At 46.2% G+C, this 21,730-nt stretch overlaps 1 protein-coding gene across 1 annotated transcript in view; it reads left to right on the top strand.

The window, feature by feature from the left end:
- The window catches only part of IQGAP1 (IQ motif containing GTPase activating protein 1), a 100,904-nt gene extending 79,174 nt beyond the window's left edge, over window positions 1-21,730 (top strand). The window contains exons 24-38 of the mRNA XM_026510510.4: window positions 25-180; window positions 418-581; window positions 1,300-1,524; window positions 4,860-5,000; window positions 5,106-5,190; window positions 6,226-6,458; window positions 7,040-7,172; window positions 8,396-8,498; window positions 9,002-9,137; window positions 9,526-9,613; window positions 12,106-12,318; window positions 13,279-13,445; window positions 15,654-15,776; window positions 18,244-18,352; window positions 20,150-21,730. Coding sequence (XP_026366295.1) covers window positions 25-180; window positions 418-581; window positions 1,300-1,524; window positions 4,860-5,000; window positions 5,106-5,190; window positions 6,226-6,458; window positions 7,040-7,172; window positions 8,396-8,498; window positions 9,002-9,137; window positions 9,526-9,613; window positions 12,106-12,318; window positions 13,279-13,445; window positions 15,654-15,776; window positions 18,244-18,352; window positions 20,150-20,263 — 2,190 coding nt within the window. The 3' untranslated portion in view covers window positions 20,264-21,730. The remainder of the gene's footprint in view (window positions 1-24; window positions 181-417; window positions 582-1,299; window positions 1,525-4,859; window positions 5,001-5,105; window positions 5,191-6,225; window positions 6,459-7,039; window positions 7,173-8,395; window positions 8,499-9,001; window positions 9,138-9,525; window positions 9,614-12,105; window positions 12,319-13,278; window positions 13,446-15,653; window positions 15,777-18,243; window positions 18,353-20,149) is intronic.

Genomic DNA, 21,730 nt, shown 5'->3' with positions numbered 1-21,730 from the left:
TTATGTGTATGTTTTCATTTCCAGGATGTGGTTTCCCACAGTAAAAAACTTACCAAAAAAAATAAGGAGCAGTTGTCTGATATGATGATGCTAAATAAGCAGAAGGGAGGCCTCAAGGCTTTGAGCAAGGAGAAGAGGGAGAAGCTGGAGGCTTACCAACACCTGTTCTACTTACTGCAGGTGAGCGGCTCCTGGGGCTGGTCTTGTAAGGCTTAGCTTCTTTACTTTCCCACAAGAAAACTGTAGCCACACATCTCTGTTGACAGTATTTCTGGCACCCACTGAGGGGTGAGCAAAGGGCTCTTATTTTTCTTGATTACTTCTGCACGTTCTAATCCTTCAAGTTTAAAAGAATGTGAATATTTATGCCAGCCTTTGCATTATCTAGAAATTATATATCCCTTGGTCTTATTTCAGACAAACCCCACTTATCTGGCGAAGCTGATTTTTCAGATGCCCCAGAACAAGTCCACCAAGTTCATGGACTCTGTAATCTTCACCCTGTACAACTACGCATCCAACCAGCGCGAGGAGTACCTGCTTCTGCGGCTCTTTAAGACCGCACTCCAGGAGGAGATCAAGTATGAGCAGAGTGCTGTAGGCGCGGGACCCCATCCCCCTGTCATACACACTTACAGTTCGAACTGCAGGCCTGCCTGTACTTCTGCTTGACTTCAGTTACCACTGTGATCCATGTGAAACACTTACTCGAGAGAAGCTTCTAGTTTTTAAATCACAGACATAAAATGTTGCTGCTTCGAGGAGGTAGTAGAAGAGATTTGCTAAAGTGATTTTAGGAAGATTCTATATTAAGATAAGATTTTTAAAAAGCTGATCCAAACATGAAGATTGCACATTTTTTTTTTAAAGATTTTATTTATTTATTCGACAGAGATAGAGACAGCCAGCGAGAGAGGGAACACAAGCAGGGGGGGTGGGAGAGGAAGAAGCAGGCTCATAGCGGAGGAGCCTGATGTGGGGCTCGATCCCATAACGCCGGGATCATGCCCTGAGCTGAAGGCAGACGCTTAACAACTGCGCCACCCAGGCACCCCAAGATTGCACATTTTTATCGAATAAAGGATCCGTTCACGTTCCTGTGATCGGTTTTGCAAACAGCAGGAGGGTCCTGGGTTCAGGTCAGTTTCAGGGAATGTTTCTAGAGAAAGAGCACATACCTCTTTCCTTCCAACTGTTCTCTTCCCAGGGGATAGGGTCTTTCTTTAAGTAGATGTTCTCTCTTTATGTTGATAGATTCTGTGATTCGTTTCAGTTGAATTTGTATATGATGTTTTATAGGTCAAAAGTAGATCAGATTCAAGAGATCGTGACAGGAAATCCCACAGTCATTAAGATGGTTGTGAGTTTCAACCGAGGTGCCCGGGGCCAGAACGCCCTGAGACAGATCCTGGCCCCTGTCGTGAAGGAGATTATGGACGACAAGTCTCTCAACATCAAAACTGACCCTGTGGATATATACAAATCTTGGGTGAATCAGATGGAGTCTCAGACAGGAGAGGCAAGGTATGGCAGCCACAACACCTTTTCCTTTGGTATTTTCATTATTTTCTTTTTTAAGCTGTTAACCTTTGATTTATAAAGTAATAACTGTTCAGATAGTTTTTCCTTAGAAACCTCTTCTTTACATTGTTGACCTGGTAATTTATCCACACACTTAGCACATATTTATTGAGCACTTACTATGTGCCGGGCGCTGTTAGGTATACATACAGTAATACAGTAATGAACGAACCAGACAAGCTCTCTGCCCTCTGTTCGTAGTTTCTTGCATGGAAGAGGCAGGTACCTAAAAATGAAATGACAAATTGAGAGTTTTATGAAGTCTTCCCTAGGGAACTATAATGGGGAGTTCAAGAGGGAGCTAACTTAGGTAGAGTGGTTAGGGAAAGCCTCTGTGAGAAGGTGAAATTTCATGTAGCTGAGGCCTAAAGGGTAAGGTGGGGCCAGTCTTGCTGAGAGCCGGGTGCAGCGTATTCGTGTCTGAACGCTCTGAGGTGGAAGGAGTTTGAGAGTCCGGGACCTGAGGGGACATTGGCATCACTGGAGATGCACCTGGCCGGGAAGACTTGGTGCGTGAGATCACTGGGTTTCGTTGAAGAGGAGGAGATGGTGTGGGGCGGCCCTGGCATCCTGGGGGCGGGTTGGACTAATGTAACTCAGGATTTCTGGGCCAGGGCAGCAGTTTAAGCACCAGCATGAACACATCTAAAGAAAGGTGTGTCAGTAGAATGTGCGTAATGCTGGGAAGTTACGGTTCAGAGAGCCAGCATGTGTCTGCTGTTCTCCAGCCTGAGTGAGGACGGAGAGGGTGAGCAGCTTGGTTCAGGGTGGTTTTTCCTGGTGGTTGTGGAGCAGCGTGAGGTCGTGCGTCAGTTCTCTGGAGCTGAGGAAGAGTGGCTCTCCGTACCATCGCTACTCAGAGTATGCTCCGTAGACCGGTAACTGAAAACCCCCTGTCTCAACACACTGTGGAGTTCAGCCGGTGTTTTTCATAGCCGCAGTTTCAGGGAAGGGAGCAGTATGTTGACTATATCCTGGCTCAGGCCTCTTCCCGTCCTGGACTGATGTGTAGACTGGTACCAGCTCACACGTTGAACAGTGCTGCCCAGTCGTGTTCTCCAGGTGCCTGGCCCCCAGGCAGAGGGGAGGGTGCACTCTGGATAGAGAACAGCCGCTCTGCTGACTCTGAGAAAGGCCTTATCCCCTGTGGGGATCATTGGGCACCTGATCTGTTTCTCAATAATGTGTAAGTCTGTCACCAGGAGGCAGGTCGTTGCTGGGCGTGGTGAAAAGTCCATTTTTGTTTTGCCCTGTACACCTGAGGCTCAAATCTTGGAATGTGGTTGACAAATGCTGTTCTGGACTGGGGAGTTTTGCCTGCAACCGAGGGCATCCCTACATGATGGGCACTGGCTCAAGGGTACTGAGATATCCCTTCTCATGGTCCATGAGTCAGTCCTTTTTAGATCGAAGTTCCGGGAGGCATTCTGGGTTTGTTTTTTTTTTTGCCTGTGAGTGCCTATCACAAACTAGTGTCTTTCTTTGTTTTTCATAAAATGGAAATTGATTTCAACACATTTTTGCCAGTGATAGCTGGGAGGTGTAACGGTGCAGTGGGAGCCGATCGTGCCTGCGGGCCTCACGGATAATTGAGCTTCAGCCACCAGACACACAGACTGGGACCTGGTCCCCTCTTGGGAACGTTCGCCTCTAAAATCTGAGAAATGTAACATTCTGTTCTCCGACTTCACTCACTGTGTCGAGCACTTTCACTCCCTTTGCTCATTGCTACTTTTTATCACATGTCGTTTGCCCATAAAGTTACACATTTTACTGATAGGAAAGAGGTATAGAACACATAACTTACAAATAATAAAATATATGATACTCTTCTAAATTCCATGTAGCCAGTTTCACACAGAACGCTTTTACTGATTTTTGCTGAATTCTTGTGTTGGTAGTCTGCTTAGTTGTAATTCAGACACACCGCGACAAATGGATATGTAGCCCTGTCTGCTTGTATCTGTTTTTTATTGCTCCTGTGACAAATTACCACAAACTTGGTGGCTTAAACCAACAGAAATTTACTGTTTCCTAGTTGTGGACCCAGAAATCCAAAATCAGTATCAGTGGGCTGAAAGCAGGGTGTCGGCAGGGCCGTGCTCCCCGTGGAGGCTCTAGTGGGAAATCCATTCCTTGCCTCTTCAGTTTCCGGTGGCTGTTGGCATCCTTGACTTGTGGCCGCGTCACTGTAGTCTGTCTGTGTGGTCACATCGCCTCCTTTTCTGTGTGTGCTTAGTCCCCCCCTGCCTCTGTCTCTTTAGAACACTTAGGATTAGATTTAGACCACCCAGAGAATCCGGATAATCATTATTACTTTTTGACCTCATTGGCAGTACTGGAACCTTGACCCCTGCATTTCATTTTTGTCTTTCAGCCCCTCCTCTCCTTCCCAATTAAGCCTAGCACGTCTACTGTTTTCCTCCCAGTTTCTTCAGACTCTCCCTGAGTGATCTTATCAGTTCCTCAGGCTTCAGTTCCTGTGTATAACGTTGCTTCCTTCACCAGTACCCAGAGTCACCACATTCCACTGATTGTGTCCCCTTAGCATCTCAGATCTGTCCCCTTGGTCCCCACTGCTGCATCCTTGTTCGTGCCCTCATCAGTCCTTGATCAGGCTGTGGCACTAACCCATCTCTTTTCATCTGTGACTGTCCATCTGTAATGCATTCTTCATGGGGGGCCAGAAAAATCTTCCTCAAGTTCTGGTCTCCTGTCTTTTAGTGGCTCTCCCTGGCTTCCAGGAAAGTCCAGACCTCTCAGTGTTACGTGCAGGGCCAGGTTCTTTACTGACCACCTCATTTCTCTTTCTCTTCCATTGCTCTGCGTTTAATCTTCTGTCCTGGACGACAGTGTTGCTCCCTTTTTCCTGAGTTCAGGTGTCCCTTATGGGAGTTTTTCTCCATTCCTCCTGTCTGGGTGGCAGCCCCTTCTCTTTGGCTCTGTGACACTCGGTCAGCTGCTTATTTTTATAGCACAGTATGTTCACCAGTATCTGTGTGTCTCTCCCACCTGACTGTGAGACACTCAGGAAGCTGTCGTGTCTTACATACCTTTTATCCCAAGGGCCTGTCACAGTGCCTGGCACATAGTTCTAGGCACCCAGCTTACAGCTGAAACCCCAAGCTTAGATTCTGGCCCCACCGTTGACTGGCTCTATGAGCATGAGCAACTTACGTGATCTCTCTGGGTCTTTCTGTTCCTGAAAGACACAGTCCTGCGTTGAGCTGTTCCTGGCTGTTACCTAACACAGTTGGGGATGATTTTTGCTTTCCTAGCAAACTGCCCTATGATGTGACCCCTGAGCAGGCTCTAGCTCATGAAGAGGTCAAGACACGGCTAGACAACTCCATCAGGAACATGCGGGCCGTGACAGACAAGTTCCTCTCAGCCATCATCAGCTCTGTGGACAAAATCCCGTGAGTGCCATGAGTCGTGACCCCGGATAGAGCCCAGTATGACTGCCCTTCTGGCCGCCGCCCCCCCCCCCGCCCGCTCTCATTGAGTTTTGTCCATCCCAACAGTTACGGGATGCGCTTCATTGCTAAAGTGCTGAAGGACTCGTTACACGAGAAGTTCCCTGATGCCGGTGAGGATGAGCTGCTGAAGGTAAGAATCTGGACACTGGCACATCCTTGTCCTCCAGTAGCCCTTTGAGGAAAACGTTAGAAGACAAGGCCCGACCTGAGACCTGCAGCAAGTGCGCAAGCATAGATTCCGGCAGTAGCTCCCCGTTGGTTGTGAGCTCTTGAAAGTGACTGTCAACAGTAAATGATACCACTCTTAGTCCCTACATAGTTCCTTTATTGTTTGGCACACAGACGCCCAACAAGTAGAGGTGGATTTTCCTGTCTTAAGATAAATTTCTCGAGTCCTGTCTTTTCGCTGAAGAATTGCTCCCTCTGCCGGTGGCCGGGTGAATGCAGCAAGCACCATTGTTTCTGCTAAGGCTGTTGCTGATAACTCTTTTTCTTACTTGGCTGTGCTCTTTCCCTTTTTTTTTTTCCCCCCTTAATCTGAACGCTTTTTTCTTCTCTCTCCTAGTTCTGTGCTTTTCTACAATGAGGCCTCGATTCTAGACTTTCTATTCAGGTGAATTAATTTTTTTTTTTTTTTTTTGAATGAAACTCCAGGGGAAATGCTGTGACTGTCCTTGAAATCTTCTGTGGAGGAGATGTGTGTTGAGTGACTTTAATTTCAGAGGCATGAACTTGTCCACCGTTGAAGTCTGCAGCATGAGGATGGTGGGGGTTGGACAAATTACACTGTGCTGATTAGGTCACATGGGCGACCGCAGCCTTAGCTGCCATGATATGTGAACAGAGGCTGCCCTGAAATGCTCAGTGACAGACTTTAAGTCTATCGTTGTTACCTTCTGAACCAGCTCTTTCACTGTAGTGATACTCAGTTCTGTTCTCATTTCCTTTTTCTCTGTATCCAACCGAGGGATGTTCGGTTGTTTTAGTTTCAGACCTTGAGAGAGAGTGTGTGCATGCGTGCATGCATGCATGCGTGTGTGCGTGCATAGTGTTTATTTTTCCTCACAGGACTGCATTTTCGGGTTTTCTTTGCTAGCAAAGTTGTTTGTGGCTTACTTGGTGGAGTGGTTTTTAACACCCGTCTTTCTTTTCCATCTGTTCCCAGATTATCGGTAACTTGCTTTACTATCGATACATGAATCCAGCCATTGTTGCTCCTGATGCCTTTGACATCATTGACCTGTCGGCAGGAGGCCAGCTCACCACGGACCAACGCCGAAATCTTGGCTCCATTGCGAAGATGCTGCAGCATGCAGCTTCCAATAAGATGTTTCTGGGAGATAATGCTCACCTGGGCATCATTAATGAGTATCTCTCCCAGTCCTACCAGAAATTCAGGTAGGGGGAAAGGAGCAAGGTACTTGTGGGCGTGTTTCTATCTCTGAGTCCCAGGACAAGATAAATACCATACTTAGCTTTCTCTGGACCCTGCCATGCTGTAGGATACCTGTTTGATGTACTCATAGCCCCTGGGGGGTGACGGAGGATTTTGAGCTGTTAAAATGTATTCCAATGAAATAGACCGCACTTTACATAAAAGCAGTGGACCTGCATTAGGCACGTGTTAATTTGTAATCAGAGAAGAATTGGAGAGTGCTTTCAACATTTGTAAATTAAACATCCAGTTGTGAGTTCAGGACATTGTCTTAGAGATAAAGGTGGTTTGCCTAATGACTCCGGTGTTCGCAAATGCTCCGGTTGAGCAGTTCTTGTGGGTGGAATTAAAACTGGGTGGAGGGAGAAGTTATTAGAACTACCACCCCAAGGCCATGAAGCGGCAAACATGTGCAGCTTCTCTAGAATCACCGGGCTTGACAGTCTTCTCTTTGAATCATTGCTTCAGTGGTTTGTGGGATGTCCTCTCGCCAACTCCGCACATATGTGTCACCCGGGGATCTGGCTCTCTTGTTTATTTGCAGACGGTTTTTCCAAACTGCTTGTGATGTCCCAGAGCTTCAGGATAAATTTAATGTGGATGAATATTCTGATTTAGTGACCCTTACCAAACCAGTGATCTACATTTCCATTGGTGAAATCATCAACACCCACACTGTAAGTATTTTTTCTTTAATTACTTAATTTCGTTGCTCTAGCCTTAATTGCCTTCCCTGGGTGCTGCTTAACATCTCTGGAAAGCCAGATACCTCGCCTTCCTTTAATCTTGCTGACATCACATCTGCCTTGTTGTTTCCCTTTCTTTGCGTATTAACGAGATCTGCTAAGTGTCTCAAAGTCATCCCAGGCCCTCTGCATCACAGTCACCTGGGCACCACAGGCCTACTGAAACAGAGTCGCCACGGGTGGGCTCCAGAATCTGCGCTGTGAGCGCCGATCTAGGGACTTGTTAAAATACTGTTTTTGTTGTTCCTTCTGTTTATCTTGGCCTGGTGTTATTTTTCTAATATCTAAAATACCCACTTTTTCCTCTGTGTCCCTTAGAGTGATTTTTCCCTTGGGTGCCTCTTTTTTCCCCAGCATTTTTATAATTCATTCCTTTCTCCTTCGGGGCTATATAGAACAGGTAATGAGGAAATACATAAAATTTAAAGGAGGGGTACCTGGGTGGCTCAGTCAGTTAAACGTCTGCCTTTGGCTCAGGTCGTGATCCCAGGGTTCTGGGATCGAGCCCCACGTCAGGCTCCCTGCTCAGCAGGGAACCTGCTTCTCCCTCTCCCTCTGCCTGCCGCTCCCCCTGCCTGTGCACTCATGCTCTCTCTCTCTCTGACAAATAAATAAATAAATTTTTTAAAGAAAGGTAAAGTAAATTTCAGGTATTACCCTCTCTGAGGGTGTCCCTTGGGGTAATAGTGTCTTAAAGGCTCTGCTTCAGTGCCCCTAAGATGAGGACAACATGGGTCCGGTGCACTTGTCTCTGAACTAAGAGATACTGTAAACAGCACGCATTAAGTGCAGGTATGCATGTGAGTTACTTGAACTTGTTGTAGGGCACATTGTGACTTTGGATGTTGAATTCTGTGGGGATTGTTGTTCTTTTCCGTGTAGGGTCCACTTAAATCCCTTCTGTCTGCCAGGTTGAGAGAATACCGGTATTTCCTCCGTGCATTATCCCATAAGTTATTCAGCAGAGGCCAGCGTGATGCTCTATGTGTTATATTGTTTACTGGGGCTAGTTCGCTGGGGATTGGCCTGTCAGTTCTTTGGATGCAGGAGCTTTGTTATCTGACACCTTCTGTGCTGTTCAGCCTGGTTGGTGGGGCTGAGGGCTGATGGGCTGTGTCACGTTCATGGACTTGACTCCTGGGTGTCCAATGCAGCTCCTGTTGGATCATCAGGACGCCATTGCTCCGGAACACAACGATCCCATCCACGAGCTGCTGGACGACTTGGGCGAGGTGCCTACCATCGAGTCCCTGATAGGTAAAGTTCTGACTTAACTACCCAGAAGATGACAGGGAAGGTGCTGGGGGAAGGCTGTAACTGCCACCTCGTCCGTCTCTGCCGCTCCAGCTCTGAGTGTGCGTGAGGGAAGAAAACAGATGTGGTCCCCCCCTGTCTGTGAGGAACTGAGGTCCAGTGGAAGAGAGACTTTTAAGTGTGGATGTTATACACATAATCCTATAATTAAATTAGAAGTCCTATAAAGGAAATGAACAGAATATCTTAGGAGAGATTTGTCATTTACAATTATTAAAGTGACTTGTTAACATTTATGAAATTATTTTAGTATGGATCCTTTGCTTTTATCATTTGGCATCTAGTTTCTTTATTTCTCAGCAAGAGGGTGTCCTTGCCACAGCGTACATGTTGGCTTATTCAAGTATCTTCTTAGGCCCGCATTTTCTTACCCTCGTGTTAACGTCTCCTCTCCAGTATCTCCTCTCTTTGTTACACTGATCCTCTCTACTCTCCCCAAACCGTAGGGGAGAGCGCTGGCAATTTAAATGACCCCAATAAGGAGGCGCTGGCTAAGACAGAAGTGTCTCTCACGCTGACCAACAAGTTTGATGTGCCTGGGGATGAGAATGCAGAAATGGACGCCCGGACGATCCTGCTGAAGTGAGTACCCGCCGTGGGAAGAACGAGGTAAACACAGCGTGGCGAGGCCTTGGCCTTGGCAGCCACGCCCACTTGTTCATCCTGAAACCATCACCTTGGCCTTTTAAGCCTGTCATGATTCTGGTCACCTTATCTGTTATACTCGGCACAGGACTTACCTGCTGCATTTGCTAATACGAGGCTGAAGTGAAATTGACACAAGAGATCCTCAGCCTGGTGCCCATGCTCTTGTTGTCGCATAAATAAGTCTGGGGCCTCGAGTGCCTTGTGCTCGCAGCTGCGGGGCGGGACCTCTGTGAGGTGAAGTGCGTACTGCTGCTGCTTAGCTCCATTCAGGGGAAGGCGGAGCACCTGGTGACCTTGACACTCTTCCCCCACCTCCTTTCAGCACGAAACGTTTAATTGTGGATGTCATCCGGTTCCAGCCAGGCGAGACCTTGACTGAAATCCTAGAAACCCCAGCCACCAGTGAACAGGTAAAACTTAGGGGTTTAACCTTCCATAACAAGGGGCACAGATGCTCCCATGATGGGTGTGTGCCAGGGCTGGGGGGGAGGGTGGGACACAGATGCTAGGAGATGCTTCCCTGTGGGTGGACCAGAACACAGTTATCGGACCCATGAACCATTGGATGACCTGGGCAAGGTGGTGGCTAGGGCCTGCTGAGAAAGTTGTTGGCTCCTACATTGAGAGGCAGACGCTCTTAGGGCGGAAGGCTCACGGCACATCATGTGTTCTCTGTGTGTGTGTGTGTGTGTGTGTGTGTGTGTGTGTGTGTTAATTTAATTAACTGAGGCAGAATCAGCCAGTCTGTCTAGTAATTGAATATTATTATATCATTAGAATTTTCTTAAGTGTCTTGGTACAGAGGAGTACAGAATGTGGCTTCTAAACTCAACTCATGATCTAGTTGGAGAAATGTGGTATATAGACCTGAAATCATTAGAAAACCATTAAAAATTGACTTTGATGTTAGCTATAAAAATGCCAGAAGTTCAGGAAAGAGGCCAGCAAGGAGCAAAGCATCAGGAAGAAGCAGGACTTGATCCATGCTTAGGAGGCGTGGATGGGATCTGGGTGTGCGCTAAGACAAGAGGCGTCTTGGGCAGGAGAGTCCACGCAAACAGAGGCATGAAGGAGGGAAGGGCATGATGTGATCAGACTGACATTTCTAGAATGAAGACGTGGGTGACGGTGAGTAGTGAGGAGTAAGACAACAAATAAGTAGCACTGGACAGATACAGAGTAAAGAGCTTTTGTAACCTTGGGACCATTTAATACTGATCAGTTAGGCAGGGCTGTCAGAGCAGACAGTAGTCGAGCAATCTAGGTGTGTGGTGAAGTCCCGGGCCCAGGTGGTTGGGGCATGGCTTGGCAGTGGGAAGGGATGGATGAGGCACTTCCTGTTTAAGACCACTTTTTGCAAAATGCAAAAAGTAGGTCGAGTCATTTTTTTAAATGTAGAGCATAGGAATCCTTTTTGTTAGATGAGAGTTTACTTGGAAGCGCAAATATAAAGCACGAAAAATGGAAACTACTCTGGTAGCGCCAAGAATGGAGTCCTCACAGCCCTGCCCTCTGGGACTCCGGGTACCTGTGGGAATCCCTTATAGTTGCATGGAGGACTCTTTGAAAACCACTGTTTTTAATGAATTCTCAGCTTTTAGATGCTATGATTGATTACTGACTAGATGTGTGGGAGGGACAAGAATAGAATCATCACAGACAGCTGCAGCTTGTTCAGCCCGGGAGGGAGTTTGAAGCAGGGAAGGCGGAACCAGTCTTTAATGAGAGCCTGCTGTTAGTTTGGTGCTTCCCCCTGTGTTCTTTCATTTCCTCCTCCCACTATCCCTGTGAGATGAGTCTTTCCATCCTCACGTTGCAGTTGAGGAGTCTGAGACCCTTAGAGGTCACATAACTGGCCCAAGATCGTCCGCGTGTGGAGGCAGAACCAGTCTTGGATCAAGTTCTGTCTGACTTATGCTCTTCACCTTGTGTGATGCAGAGTGCCATTGGCATTAGGAGGGAAGGGCAATCGGCGAGAGGGAATCGCTCTGGTCTGGGAGGAATTACAAACCATTGCAAATGTGAGGATCTCCGTACAAACGGTTCAGAATGCGGTACCAGAGCCTTAGCCACAGAGATGTGGGATCTGTCAGCGTAGAGGTGACCACTGAAGTGTTGAGAGTGAACAGTGAGAGAGAAACTGTCACAGGTCCCTTGGAGGTACCAAAGCCATGCCTAGGGCAAAGAGAAAATGCAGAGGGTACGAGCGAGGTGACAACTAAGAAAAAGCACTGGGTTCGGGGCGGGGAGTGGTAATTGGCCATGAGAGCGGAGAAGCAGAAGCCAGGTTGCAAGGAGCTAAAGAAGGAAGAAAGCCCCAAAAGACAGACCAGCGGTGTGGGTCACGTCAGGCAGGGACATAACGGGCAAACGTTGGATGTTGACCGGGAAAGAAGGAGCAAGGGAAGAACTTTTCATTCTCTAGATAATGGCATTTGCAGCATGTTTGAAAGCAGAGGGAGGCCTTCAGCATGATCCAGCCCGACCAAGGTGGCAAAAAGCATTAGCAAGAATCAGCTGAGCACTGATGTTGCCGTGGTGTGGTTATAATATTCAGACGAAGCTGTGTTTCAAGGAAAATTAAATGGCTCTCATGTCTCCAGATGTGATAGGAAAAAAACAAGGGATTTTACAGCCACTGGAGCCCAGTGTGAGAATCCAGGAAAGAGGTCCTGCGAGGCCTTGTGACTTCATCGGTGTGATCTCTTCAAGATGGAAAGAGACCTGCGTGTGCTCCATGCAGTTTCTCTGTCAGTTGTCAGAGGGCGGGTTTGTTCTCTCTGTTTCCAGAACGGAGTTTCAGAGCTGTATAAATTCAGGTGTGGATATGCTCTGTAGACGCAGGTTTTAGATTAGTGTGGTGAACTTGCCAGCACCTTCTTTCTCTTCTCTGTATCTGTAGGAAGCAGAACATCAGAGGGCCATGCAGAGACGTGCTATTCGTGATGCCAAAACTCCTGACAAGATGAAAAAGTCAAAATTCGTAAAGGAAGACAGCAACCTCACTCTGCAGGAGAAGAAGGATAAGATCCAGTCGGGCTTGAAGAAGCTCACGGAGCTTGGGACGGTGGACCCAAAGAACAGATACCAGGAGCTGATCAACGACATTGCCAAGGTACTGCATGGGGGGACAGGGATGGCCTGGACATGGGTAAACCTGTCTCAGAGGCTCGTGAAGTGACGGTGCTGTTCAGATGACAGCACGCCTTCAGTGCGCAGAGAGGTTAGGGTCCTCTCCTCTGAGGACTTGGTTTTGACTTCTGCAACACGTGGGCCTTGCCTGCCCTTTAATGGCCTGAATCAAGAGGGAGAAGACCCGAATTAGAGCTTCCTGTGTCTCGGTATCTCTTCGGCCTTAAAGAATTCCTCTAGATGTTTTTATTGACTACTATGACGCAGAAATTCACATCCAGTTGGTCATGAAATCCTTGATTTGTGTGAATCTTCACAAGTAAGGGACTCTGGTGTGGGCCCAGAGTGTTAGGTGTTCACTGCTGGCCCAGTAAGGTGATACCATGCACATCAGGGAGCTTGGTAATTGATGTGGCAAAATGACCTTTCCTTCCCTCTCCTGACAACATATTTAAGAGGTTAAACCAGCTTTGCAAGTAAATTTTAAGAACGTGGAAGTCTGTAAAAGTAACACATTTCCCCACCTCTAGAAAATACAGATGGGGAAAAATGGAAGAGATCTGAATTTCTTTGCTAATTTTTGAACATAAATTGCCGTGTGTTCTGAGGCACCTGGGTGGCTCAGTTGGTTAAGCACATTCCTTCAGCTCAGCTCGTGATCTCGGGGGTCCTGGGATTGAGCCTGCATCGGGCTCCCGGCTTAGCAGGGAGTTTGCTTCTCCCTCTGCCTCTGCCCCTCCCTGCTCTTGTACTCTCTCTCTCTCCCTCTTTCTCTCTCTCTCTCTCTCTCATAAATAAATGAAATCTTAAAAAAAAAAAATTGCTGCCTGCTAAGAAAGTACGGTCATGCAAGCAGTTAAGCACTGCTGGGCTCTAGTATGGATGATTCAAGAAGCACGTGATACCTACCATCATTTTCCTAATTTTAGTAATTGTGTCTTAGGACATTCGGAATCAGCGGAGATACCGACAGAGGAGGAAGGCCGAGCTGGTGAAATTGCAGCAAACATACGCTGCTCTGAACTCGAAGGCCACTTTCTACGGAGAGCAAGTGGATTACTACAAAAGCTATATCAAAACCTGCTTGGATAACTTGGCCAGCAAGGGCAAGTGAGTTTGTTTGTTTGTTTGTTTGTTTAAGAATCAATGTCAGGGGAAAAAGAAGTAGAGACAACTGAAGTGACCTTGGAAGTTTTTTACTTAAAACATGCTGGGTCTATTGATTGCTTTAATTCTTTATTTTGCTTCTAATTGTTTTGATTTCCTAGGTCCATTTGTTGTTGTATGATGTGAATAAATAATGTAGGGGGGGTTTCAAGGATGCTTATTTCTAAGCACCCCTTGTTCTAAAGTAACTTCTTAGTCCTAGAAATGAAAGAATCACAGAAGGAGGTTAGTTAGTGCTCCCCAAACCTGGATGTACCTCAAAATCACGTAAGGAATATGATAGACGCTTCGATCCCCTGGCCCCTCTCTACACTTCCTGGGGACAGGATCCCAGACCCCAGCTTTTTCCCAGCTGGTGCCAACGACAACCAGCAACACGCCCATTTTATAGGGAGGGAAACTGAGGATCCAGAGGGATGGGGTGGTAGGTGCAAGTTCTACTTGCACTACTACCTAGGGTTAGTTTATTTTGTACTTTCAGTTTTTAATTTAAGAATGTTCCAGCTTGAGAAAGGTTGAGAGAATAGAACAATAAACACCTGTACACCTTTCACCTAGATTCACCTGTTTTTGACATTTTGCCACATGAGCTCCCCTTCTCTGGCTTCCTTACTCTTCTACCCGCAGTGGAGCGCTCTCTCTCTTCTCTCTCTCTCTCTCTCTCTCTCTCTCTCTCTCTCCCTCTCCCTCCTCCTCCTCCTCCTCCTCCTCCTCCTCCTCCTCTCTGGAAGACTGAGGTGAGGCAGGGCTGATGTGCTGGGATAAAAGTCAGGCCCACCCAACCCAGCTTGCAGAGCTGGCTCCTGTGACCTTTTGACCTTTCTGCCTCGTTCTTGGAGCACTTCCGGACTTCACAGGTGTTCCTGGTTCAACTTGTACTTTCCCCTCCCCGGGCTCGGAATTAGCTATTTCTCCAAGCATTCTCCTGGCACCTTCTAATGAAAAAGGGTGTTTAGAGACCAGGATCCAGGCACTAGATGTGCTCATTGCCACAGGGCGTCATTGCTTCTAGACGTTCTAAGCAGACAGAGCTAGGTCCTCCTTTCTTATTTAATGGCTGTGTGGTATCCCACTGCATACACAGATACAACAGTTGATATAATCAGGTCTCTAATGATGGACATTTGTCTTGTTTCCAGTTATTTACTTTAAAAATTCTCACCTAATAACCTCTTATACGTAGGTTATTTTGCAAATGTGGGCATATTTTTGAAGATAAATTCCTAGATGTGGAATCACAGGATCAAAGATTTTCTACAGTTGTAGTTTCTATAGACCCTGCGGTTGCCTTCCGTAGTGGTTACTCCCTTTGACTCCTTCACCAGCATTCCTGCCCCTTGAGACCCTTCTGTGGGAGACCCTTCTGTGGGAGCTCAAATCCCTGGTTCTCAGAGACTCTAGTTTTCCCTTGTTTACTTTTGAAAATCACTTCTTAACTTGATTATCCCAATAGTCTGCTAAGGTCTGTTTCTTTTTCCTTGTTCCCGTTCCTCTGTATTTGCTACACTGGTTTTTTTTGTTGTTGTTGTTTTAAAGATTTTATTATTTATTTGACAGAGATAGAGACAGCCAGCGAGAGAGGGAACACAGGCAGGGGGAGTGGGAAAGGAAGAAGCAGGCTCACAGTGGAGGAGCCTGATATGGGGCTCGATCCCATAATGCCGGGATCACGCCCTGAGCCGAAGGCAAAGGCTTAACCGCTGTGCCACCCAGGCGCCCCTGTATTTGCTACACTGGTTTAAAGTCTTCTAAACATTACTTAATCTGAGATACATTTATTTTTGCCCTGCCAAGCCAAGGGGCTTACAGGGATTCCCTTGGGGTTCAGCACAGTTCCTTCAGGCTGGTGTTAGAAGCCTTCACACCTAACTTGTAGGTGCTGGGTGTTGAGAGGGACCTAGGCAGATGACACAGACTGTCAGATACAATTTGCAAATATAATTAAAGACAAAAGCAATTTAGTAATGCTTCCCCTATTATGCAGAGAGATTGCTCAGGCTAATCCTAACACTTATTTGCCATTTTAGAAATGGTATGTTACCGAGGCTTGTGTCTGGGAAGTCCGTTTTCTGACCTCATATCCTTGAACTACCAACAGACTCATAGTACTCAGTTACAGATAGAAAGTGATACTGTGTGATTTTTTTAAAGGGTCTCCAAGAAGCCTAGGGAAATGAAAGGAAAGAAAAGCAAAAAGATTTCTCTGAAATACACGGCAGCAAGACTACATGAAAAAGGAGTCCTTCTGGAAATTGAGGACCTACAAGTGAACCAGTGAGTATTTGCTTTTTTATTTTGTCTTATGTATTGACTTGATCTTTGTATTTATCATCTCTTTATCTCACTGCCTTTATTTCTGCTATGTGGATGGTCGTTTTCATGTTTTCTATCTACTTATATATCTATTTATTTAGGTGCAGCAGGCCTAATGGTCAGAATTAATTTGTTTGTCATGGAAGGGAAAATATTTCTTAGTTGTGGAATGTTTGCCCCAGGCCGTGTTTGCACCTGTTGTATGGGCCCCGTCTTGATCTTTCCTCTTTAAAGGAGGATGCCATCTCTTAGAATAAATAAGTATAACAAGAAGAGGAGTTTAGTTTATTCCCCTTGAGGCTGGGTATCAGGGCCTTACCCTCATTCTCTTTCCTGGGAAGTGCCAGCTTGCTCTCTGTGTGGTTCCTGGATCGGGCCTGGCTATCTTTAGCGGGGCATTAAGTACCTACTCCGTCGGCCCTGTGACCTTATGCAGCTGAGCTTGCCAGTTTTGTGTCTGTTAAAACAAGTTTGTTTGAAAAGAAACTTTAATTTTTATTTTTTTAAAGATTTTATTTATTTATTTGTCAGAGAGCACAAGCAGGGGGGAAGGGCAAAGGGAGGAGAGGGAGAAGCAGGCTCCCCGCTGAGCAGAGAGCCTGACGGGGGGCTCGATCCCAGGACCCCGGGGTCACTACCTAAGCCGAAGGCAGACACTTAACTGACTGAGCCCCCCAGGCTCCCTGTTAACTGGTTGGGGAGCTGTCGCTTACGATGAGAAGGCTCCAGATTATCTGTCGCACAACAAAACATGAATATACTTAACACTACTAAACTACACACTTAAGAGTAGTTAGGATGGTAAATTTTATGTCTTGTGTTTTTTAGGATGAAAAAAATTTTAATGCTCTGACCAGAAACTCCATTTTTAGGCATCTATCATAAAAAATAATCAGAAGTAAAACCAAAGATTTACATATAAACATGTACCACAAGTGTAATCATATAAAAGGTAAAATCAACTGAAGTGTTGTACAGTAGGTGAATGGTTAAATTTTAGCTACAGCATGGAATATTGCGTGCCCGTTAAAAGGGATGCTTTCAAAGAATGTGAACAATTCTCAAAATGTTACTAGAAAGAAGTTGGGATAAAGGACTATATTTATAATTTATGCTAAAAAGAACAGATAAGTGAGTGGTTAGATAATCTTTGTGTAAACAGAGGCACAGAAGAATATGCGCCATTTCAGTGGTTATCTTTGGCTTGTGAAATTATAGGTGCCTTTTATTTTTCTTCATGCTTTACCAGTTTCCAGAGTTCAATAATGAATAGATTTTATTTTAAGATCAGAAAAATTAAAGCAAGGGGAGCCTGCTTCTCCCTCTGCCTGATGCTCCCCCTGCTTGTGCTCTCCTCCGCCCCCCAACAAGTAAATAAATAAAATCTTGAAAGAAAGAAAGAAACCAGATAACAAAGCAAACTGGTGAAAATAAAATTATTACAGGAAGTACCTTTAAGGAATGGCCTGTGAGGACCCCCTGTTGAGTAAGACGCGCATGTTGTAGCGCGTGGATTTTGTGACCTCTCTCTTAGCTTCTCTGTGGCCTCTTTTGCATCATTCGTGGTTCTCAGCTCTGGTCCTAATAAGTTTGCTCCACAGTTGAGTTCTAGTAATCTGGGCTGATGTACTTTGATCACCCGGGGAATAGCACCTTCTGTTGCCACCAGTTTCCAGGCTTGTAACATGTTGAGAATGAGCGATACCTTCAGTGTGTGTGGTAAATAGCGGTGTATCTTTGGTGGTACTTGGTACTCAGTGCCTTTATATCTATGGCAGCTCCTCTCATGGCTCTTCTTGTTCTTACCCCTTTTTGTTTCCTTACGCACTTGTTGCAGTCCTCCACCGCGCGTGCATTCACACACACGCCTTTCCTCCCTCTCCTTCCAGTTTAATTTCCTCTTGGTTATGCTTTCATCGTTAGATTTCAGCAGTGGCCCCGGGGAAGCCCAAGAGAATTCCTGTGATGGCATCCCTTCAGAGGCCATCATGGCCTTCCTCCCTGGTCCTGCTTTCCCGCTTCCGCAAGGGCTGCAGGGAGAGCTCGCCGGCGTCTCCCCAAGTCTCCACAGTACAAGCATGTGGTACTTAGAGTGGCAGCCCCACGTTGCTCCACCTGTGGAAGTACTTGGGACCTTTGTTTTGTATCCCTTTTCACTCTTGTAGATTAAAAAAAAATTTTTTTTTATCAGATAGCATGAACAGGGGGAGGGGCAGAGGGAGAAGCAGACTCCCCACTGAGCAGGGAGCCTGATGCGGGACTTGATCCCACGACCCTGGGATCATGACCTGAGCTGAAGGCAGACATTTAACCAACTGAGCTGCCCAGGCGCCCCTTGAAAGGTTGTTAATCTCCTTTCTACATTTCATAAAATATTTTTATATGAGAACATAAAAATCACACCCTTAACGATGTTATGTTTCAACAGGTTTAAGAATGTTATCTTTGAAATCAGTCCAACAGAAGAAGTCGGAGACTTTGAAGTGAAAGCCAAGTTCATGGGCGTTCAGATGGAGACGTTTATGTTGCATTATCAGGTGGGTACGCACCACGCAGAACCGAAAGTTCTGTATGTGAGGTGGTGGTTCTCGTCGAGGCAGGAGAGTCGGTAAGGAGACCCGTCTGCAGACGGCTGTCCACACCCAGCAGTGAGCCGGGCCCCACACAGGCGGGAAAGGCGCAAGGGCTCCCGTGCATCTGACTTGGTCTGCTCTCCCTAGAGACGTCTGGCGGCTCAGTAGTTCTTCTCTTTTATCTGAAGCTGCTACTTCGTGTTGCCACTAAATTGAACTGGCACCTTGACCTTGAACAAAATGATGAAGTATTGATAGTAGAAATTTGTAAGCCTATTCAGTAGCTTGAAATCATTTCTCTCATTTTGATTTGATGTAGGGGCTTAAAGGTGTATTTTTGACAAGGCGTGTGTAAATTGCTTCTTTGTAAACTGAATCCTGTTTTAAATTTGGGAAGAACTCTGCAATGAATCGTTTTATAACATAATTTTAGCTCATTTTTATTCTGAAATCTCTCTAGTTTTTACACATTAGAAAGGCACCAGGGTACCGCAAGGTACCTGGGCTTTGTCCAGGCTCCCGCGGCTTCGTGTCTGTCCTCATCAGTTCCGTCCCGTTCCTCACATTGCTGCTCACTGCTGTGCTCTGTCAGCCTGGGTGCGGGCCATCTCTGCACATGCCGACACACACCCGCCCCCTCCTTTATTCGTCTACACGTGTTACCACTCTGACTAGTGCCCCCCAGACTGTGAGCTCCTTAAGGACCGTGGTGTGTCTTCATTTCCTTCTCTGTGGTGAGTAGAGCCGCCACTTGTTAGCTGAACAGAAGTGAAATGATTCGGTGATGCCCATGCCCAGGTGTCCCGCAGAAGAAGATCCTGTTAGGCCTTCAGGCTCTTCAGAGTTGTACAGGCCGAGCGGCTGGCCTCGGGTCATGTGTTCGTCCGTGCTCAGGTGCATTAAGTATGGAGTGAGGATCAGGAGCGAGGTGTTACGTCAGGCACAGGTGACACACCAGGGTCTTCGTTCTCATGGAGCCACTAGGATCTTTCCAGAAGATGAACTGGGTGAACTTTGGGGTTCTTTAAGCGCTTTAACTCTTGCTTTCTTATCACCTCTCTTCTGAAGTTCACGGGTGAGACCACTCACTTCCTAAGTGTGCTCTGGCCAGTGGGGGGCAGTGGGAGAAGCAGGGCCTTTACACTCGGATCCAGATCCACTCCGTCCCACTCAGTGCTATTGGGCAAGTCACTGAACATCTCCGAGCTTCGTCTTTAAACTTGGGATAATCACACCTCTAGGACTTTTATCAGGACCTAAAAAGATGCTATCTGATGTGCTTACCCAATATTGAGCACATAGTAGGCACCTAATAAACATTTTGTCCTTTTTCTTTTCCTCTGGCCTTCAGAATATAAAAGCTGTCTCCCGTGAAATAGAAAGTAAGACTCTAGTGGATACCATTGCGACGACATTAGTGGCCGTGTCCTGTTTTTAGTGATTAGTGTATTTATCATAGATTGAAATGCTTCACCTTCTCCAGGTGGCCCCCATCACTTAGATGAACTGGAGACACGTTACTGTCACTTCTGAGACAGGAAGTATGTGTGATGAATGAACATGCAGCTTTTCTTTCCATGTTTTGTGTATTTCGGTATGAACCACATGACTTCTTAACTCCAAATGGTTGTGCAGGGGACGACGCTCCTTTCTCACTCCACTTCACGGCTGTCATTCCTCATCCCTTCTGGGTCCCTCCCCACCTCGTGTCTTGTCTTATCGCACAGACTTGTGTGACTGTCCAAATGTTTTCTTGAACAGGACCTGCTGCAGCTACAGTACGAAGGCGTTGCGGTCATGAAATTATTTAATAGAGCTAAAGTAAATGTCAACCTTCTGATCTTCCTCCTCAACAAAAAGTTCTACGGGAAGTAATTGATCCGTTGCCGCCAGCCCAGAAGGATGAAGGAAGGAAGCTCCTCACGGTTCCCTTTCTCGGGTCCTTCTTTCCTCATGGGAAGCAAGACCCCGCCCACAACAAAGCCTCAACTTGATACACTCCCGATGCCACACTTTTAACCCCGCCCGTCTGATGGGACTTCTGTTACCCTTTCTTCCTACTGAAATTGTATTTCGGGTGCAGTCTGACCCTCTTGTTCCTTCATTTTCTTCCACGTAGGAAGGAGTGGCAGCTCCACGAAAATCGCTCCACTGTTACGGTCTTAGAGGCTGCATTACGCTATTGTAAACTTTGGTGTTTGTGTGAATTAGCAGCAGGGATGGTGGGACTTGAACTCTTGTTATTTGGACGCGGGCGCTATCAGCACTACTGACAGACACACATGGGAGCACACAACTCACATGTCGGGTCATCTCCAGTTACTAGGTTGTCATTTAAAGGTGAAGTTCCTTTATATTTCCATCCCATCGGTCAAAGGGAAGGATCCATGGGCTCTTTGGTTCTCTTCCACTCTGTTTTCCTTATGCACAGGAACTAACAGAAGTCACTGTTCTGTGTTCAGAGGAAACATTTCTAGCATAGGGGAGACACGGCTTTTAAATGTCACCATTAAATGTGAACAGTGCTGTTGGTGTAGGTCTCTGCTCAGCGGGCAGGAGAGCCCCACTGATAACCCCCGGCTGTCTAGGTGTGTTCGCCTGCGGTGCCTGCTTGTTCGTGCTCATGTACAGAGGGGGGCTCCGTTCCGGGAGGAGTCCAGTCCACTCTGTCCTGTGGCAGAGGGACGGGCCAGCCCTAGCGTAGAGTGTAATTGTCTTCAAAACTGTTTTATATCTCAAGAGTGCCTTATTAAAGTGTAGATTTACTTCTTGAAATGTGGGTGATAGGAATTTTGAAGATTTATATAATGCTTTAAAAGCCTTTAGAATACTGTAAGAAAAGGGTTTTTAAAAATTGGCTTATCTGTATATCTGAACTCTTAGAACTTTCTTACATAGCTGAAACACTAGGGTTTATCTACGGGGTTACAGGGAGATAATCCTGCCTTAAATAGACTGAAACAAAACAAACAAAACCAACCAACCAACGTTAACTTGGTATTAAGAGCTCTTTTCCCCACTTCTCTCTCTTCTCTTGCTGCCCACGCTGTGCCTTTATTTTATGAGCTCCCATTTTCTGGGTTTAGTCAGAAACAATTCAGTTCTAAACACTGAATTTAGGAAGCTTTTGTTACTACATAAAAAGTCATATACTTAAAAAAAAAAAAAAAACTCTTTATCCAGGAAAATATGTTGGAAATCATGCTACTGAGCCTCCATTTTCTCTGATGTTTGGGTTCAGTATTCTTTTATCATAGAACATAAAGTTTAACAAAATAAACTTACATTTAAAGATTTACTGATGTATATTGAAAGCCAATAAACTGTTTCGTTAATAACAAA

Source organism: Ursus arctos, unplaced genomic scaffold, assembly GCF_023065955.2.
Source record: "Ursus arctos isolate Adak ecotype North America unplaced genomic scaffold, UrsArc2.0 scaffold_28, whole genome shotgun sequence".
In the NCBI taxonomy this organism is placed as follows: Eukaryota; Metazoa; Chordata; class Mammalia; order Carnivora; family Ursidae; genus Ursus; species Ursus arctos.
This window is presented reverse-complemented; position numbering and strand designations above follow the sequence as displayed.